We start from the raw sequence: 5,047 nt of genomic DNA on the forward strand, positions 1-5,047 counted from the left end.
GACCATATTATTAACAATAAATTAAGTTATGTACATGTCAGAGTTACGTACATGGATACATTCATAAGTAAACATTGAATAGACAGATTTGTGAAGGGGGTTTGGCGCTGAGTGTTACATTAGCGATCCTGCAGCCAGGTGGTGTGTGTCGTGGGCAAGTGATGGAGAGAGAGAGCGGCGGGTGTGTGAGAGAAGCTTCGCTCCTGCAATAAAGGCTCCTCAAGTGTCAACAACGGCCCCCGGCTATTATTACCCGACCAGAGAACACACGGAAGGGGGTTCACCCTGACGGCGAACAGCCATCGGCCCTGGAGGGAACCATCTCCCCTGAGCCGAACAGGAGGTGGAATAAGAGATTAACGGCGATATTTTTTTTTATCGCCGATAAGAGTTTTGCGTTAACGCAGCACGTTAACGCCGATAACGGCCCACCACTAATATATATACATATATATATATACATACATACACATACACATATACATACAAATATATATGTATGTATATATACACATGTATATATACATACATATATACATATATATATATACATTGTTGTAGGCCTAAATGTTTTGGGAGTCTTTCATCCACGGCTTAATTCAGACTGTGTGGAGTGGACACGCTTTGCCTGCGTGCAGGTGGTTGCCATTGCGCTGCAGCAGCCGAGGCTTCAGTCGCCCTTCGTAGCGAAAATTAAAGTGAAAATGAATGACTGGCGGCTGCAACTAACATTCATGGGGGTTTTGGTGTGCGCGCAGGGTTATAAGTAGGACTTTTGCAAATGACAGGCTTTCTTTTCTGTTCTTTTCCGCAAAGTCCCAGTCACACACGGAAGACGATAGGCTACTAGTGAAGGTCGCGTAGCTGAGCTAGGAAGTGCTAGGTTCCAGTTTCTGCTTCAAAATAAAAGTCAGAATTGACTTGACGTTTAGCCGTTTTGCCAGTTAAATTATTTTAATGTGAAATTACGCTGTAGGACATGTTCCTTTTGAATTGACAGTAACTTAAATGCGAGCCATATGTATAGTTTGTGGTGTTTCAGTTGTTCTAACATTACTAGTTGATACAACAGCATGTGAAAAAACCACAACATTTCCTAGGCCATGACGAGCGTTAATCGCGCGATAAAATAATACCGTCATACCTCCAAACCCCAATTGTTGTGCATGGAGACGTGGTGATTGTCTCATCTCAACCTTATGGCGCTTTTCCACCGCATGGTATCAGCTCAACTCGACTCAACTCGCATTTTTGGCGTTTCCACCGCAATTTCATGGTACCTGGTACCTGGTAGCGGCTCCTTTTTTGGTATCGCCTCGCTCTAGGTTCCAAGCGAGCTGAGCCGATGCTAAAAGGTGACGTCGGCAGACGGCCGGCCACTGATTGGCCAGAGACTATTGTCTGGCCAATCAGTGGCCGGCCGTCTGCCGATGCTTCTGATTGGCCAGAGACTACCGGCTTCATTCTGTTGTTTATTCTCCCCAACTCTCCGGGACTTTTGAGTGTATTTACGCCGCGTGCAGCCTTCTCTGGCTCTCTTTCATTTGATTTGCATCACAGATCCGATTTTTTTTTCCATATATTCGCTAATCTCACCCAATGTTGGTTGTTGGGGAAGTTACTTTTAACATACGAGAGGAGACATGTAGGGCAGCTAGCAGCTAGGCTAAATAGAATATAGTAGCCAGCTGGGACAGGCATGATAGCGAGCGATTACATTACAAGCCTCGGACTGAACTGATTACCTCAATAAAATATTCAGGCTGAGACACGGCTTGCATTTGAAAACACGTATCCTGAAACAAGCACTAAACAGTCAACTTTATCATGCCCGTGTTTACGTGCATAGGGATGTACGTGACGCATCCCTACAGCTGACTGTGTGGCAGAGTCACACATTGGGACAACAACCATCCCTTTTAATGGCCCGTAGTAATATTCTTCTACTTCTTTTAGCAAACAGATACAAGGGGGGTATTTCTTAAACATTTTTCATCCGTGCTTTTGGCGGTTGGTTCAGTTAATAGTGCAACAACTGCTCATAATTTCTGCTTTGCTACTTTGCTACCTAACCAAGTTGAACTGAGTCAAGTTGAGTCGAGTCGAGCTACATGTGCGGTGGAAAAGCGCAATTAGACAACACAGAGCTGTTAGGAGACTGACTGACCTGTGCTCTCCATGGCCGTCCCCAGAGGCTCTTCAGGCTCGTCTGCTTTGGGGCAGTGAGGGGACACACTGCGCCGCTCTGCAAGAACACTGATGGCACACAACAACAAACACTTCATCTACATTGTTGGAAACTTGGTTTTTTTCAGATGTCTTTGAAAAAATCTATAAAGTACATATAGAGTGTTGGGGCTACTTTGTCAGCATGGCTTCGCTAACTAACAAGGAAAGAAGTTGAACTAAAGCTAAGATTTGACTCGGTTGGATTCATAGTTTAATCCTAATCAGATCTGCCTGTTCAATCCAAAAATTACGTGATACATTATCACCACCTACTGGCCTGGCATGATTACGTCAGTGTTTTACCTTTTTATTCTCTTGTATTGTGATGCACTGACAAAAAAAAAAGAAATGTGATTGACGGCTCCACTTGAAACATCTCCGTGTACTGCGGGTGTCCAGACTAATGATGCAGAGCATAGACTTTCAAGGAGCAGCCCTGAAAGCTTCAGTCACATTCTGTCTGGAGACAAATCTAGATTATTTTATTATCTGGGGCATGCCCATTTGGGTTCAATTAAGCCTCTTTCACACAGTCAGCCTGTTCCAGCAATTTGCCATTTTTCTGAAAGGGGTCATGTGTGAATGGAAGCCAGAATTGACTTTATGGCATCTGCAGCAGCAATTTGCCTGCTCAACAGTGACATAGTAACATTACAGGGAATATGCAGGAAAGCATGTACCATGTCTTGTGTGAACAGTGAAAATCACTAGTGGTGCAGGGAACACAATGTAATACCAGTAAATTGGTGGGACTATTACATTATATATGAGAATGAGGGAATAATAATTAGAGAAGCAATGGTCACATTCATATCAAAATTAATTTAATTCTTTTTAAGGAAAACGTTTTTTTGGAGCTTGTAGTTTCACTACTTAATCACTAAACATGAGGTCAAATTAGCAGCAAGCTACTGCAAAATGTTATGTAAATGTATGTTATATTACATGGAGTTCACTACAGTACACAATAATGCAATACATAACCAACACCGTCTGCCATCTGACGGAGTTACACTATACAATTCTAAACAGTTTTCAGGATCAACAAACGAAGATGTTGGTGCGTTTATCTTCATCTCGAGATTAGGATAGTAAATGGAGGTTTGCTGGTGGATAGTGGACAGTGGTCTATAGCGCTGCACCATGTTAACTTACCAACTCATTGTTCCGGACTGGGAAGCAGAATAGAAATCCAGAGTGACTGAAGGCTTGTAGGTTTACTCAGGAAATCTCCTTTTTGATCAACAAAATAGAAACGTGTGCAAGTTCCTAAGGCAGGTTATTCAAGCGTTCATTTTCTGTCTTAAGTAGATGGCTCATGCAGTGCTCATTAATATGGAATATGAGTATGCACGACCAAGGATATCGCAGTAAACTCCGAAAATGTTGCTTTATCTACAACTCCGGGAAATATGTTCAGTACAAGGCAGCTTACTAGAGCGTGTTAAAAACTAGTGAGAAGCCTGCAGCACGTGAACTATGGTAGGTAGCTAGAAACATCCCAGTTGTGTCCGGTCAAGATTCTTTCAAAGTAAAGCTACTTGTGCAAACGTTATGATCGAAAGTGTGCTTCGGAGGTTAGGTTACCTTTTATTTTGAAAGCAACTTCCTTCGTTTCTCCAATATCAATTCAGTGTATTTGACGCAACATGTAGTTCTATTGTAGGCGGGCTGTTCCATTTCGCGCCATTTAGGACGAAACCATTACTTTATAAAATAGGGTGAGGCATGATAGAATGTAAATGGTGTAGTATATTAGAAGTAAAAACGTTAAGCGTGACGCAAAAAAATTGTAAAAGTAAATTAATAATAACGTGAAATAAAAAAATAAAATTGACTACGGAGCATTTTACTTACAGAGAAAACTATGTAACAACACAGGCGCCCCTTTAAATAGAAATGTCTGCCACACCTAACTGCTATTTCCCGCGAATGTAGGTAGGTATGTATGCTGCTGCATTCTTTCACATCAGGGAGTACAGACAAATGAAATTCCTATGCACTAGTGGTAATACAAAGCATTATTTGTGAAAGTCACAGGCAAAAAAAAGGCCACAATCAAATAACACATTAACACAATAAACTGTCTGTTTCACATTGTTCCCAGGTAAGTTAGCAGGTTAACAGGAGGACACATGGATGTTGCTTCCATACAAATATTAAAATCTGAGCTGTAGAATGATTAAAAAACTAATAAGTGCTCCAATCGCCCTGCATCTCCCAAACAGATTGGTAATTAGGACACTTTACCAACTGTGGTAGCCTACCGGAAAGATAAAAAAAAAAATAATAATAATAATCTTAACACCAAATACATGTATGCATGCCATTAACCTGAGGGGGGGGCAAACCGGGAAAACTGATTTTATGGGCATGGACTGTTGTAAAAGGTTGTTCACCAGAAATGATGTCTAGGAACTTTAAGGATCACAACCTGGGTGGACAACCTGGTCAACTACCTGCTGGAAAGCTACAGGGGGCGGAAATCTAGCAAATCGGAACCACAGTTTAATGCGAGGGTAAAATTTTAAATGTTTAACTTAAAGATACAATCATGAAACTTTGCCAGTTGATTACTGGCATTAAAACAATTATTATTTGTATTGAAGTTTTTTTTTCTCCAAAATCTTTGAATATATATGCAAATTTAGCATATTTCACAAATTATGCACACATGCATAGCCTATCTATCTATCTATCTATCTATCTATCTATCTATATATATATATATATATATATATATATATATATATATATATATATATATATATATATATATATATATATATATATATATATATATATATATATATATATA

At 40.4% G+C, this 5,047-nt stretch overlaps 1 protein-coding gene across 1 annotated transcript in view; it reads right to left on the minus strand.

The window, feature by feature from the left end:
- Positions 1-3,688, minus strand: part of hells (helicase, lymphoid specific) — a 52,866-nt gene extending 49,178 nt beyond the window's left edge. The window contains exons 1-2 of the mRNA XM_080036389.1: positions 3,385-3,688; positions 2,168-2,256 (exon numbers count right to left, since the gene is read on the minus strand). Coding sequence (XP_079892515.1) covers positions 2,168-2,256; positions 3,385-3,392 — 97 coding nt within the window. The 5' untranslated portion in view covers positions 3,393-3,688. The remainder of the gene's footprint in view (positions 1-2,167; positions 2,257-3,384) is intronic.
- Between the last annotated feature and the right edge of the window lie 1,359 nt (positions 3,689-5,047).

This window comes from Ammodytes marinus (genome assembly GCF_949987685.1).
Source record: "Ammodytes marinus genome assembly, chromosome: 11".
Taxonomy (NCBI): Eukaryota; Metazoa; Chordata; class Actinopteri; order Uranoscopiformes; family Ammodytidae; genus Ammodytes; species Ammodytes marinus.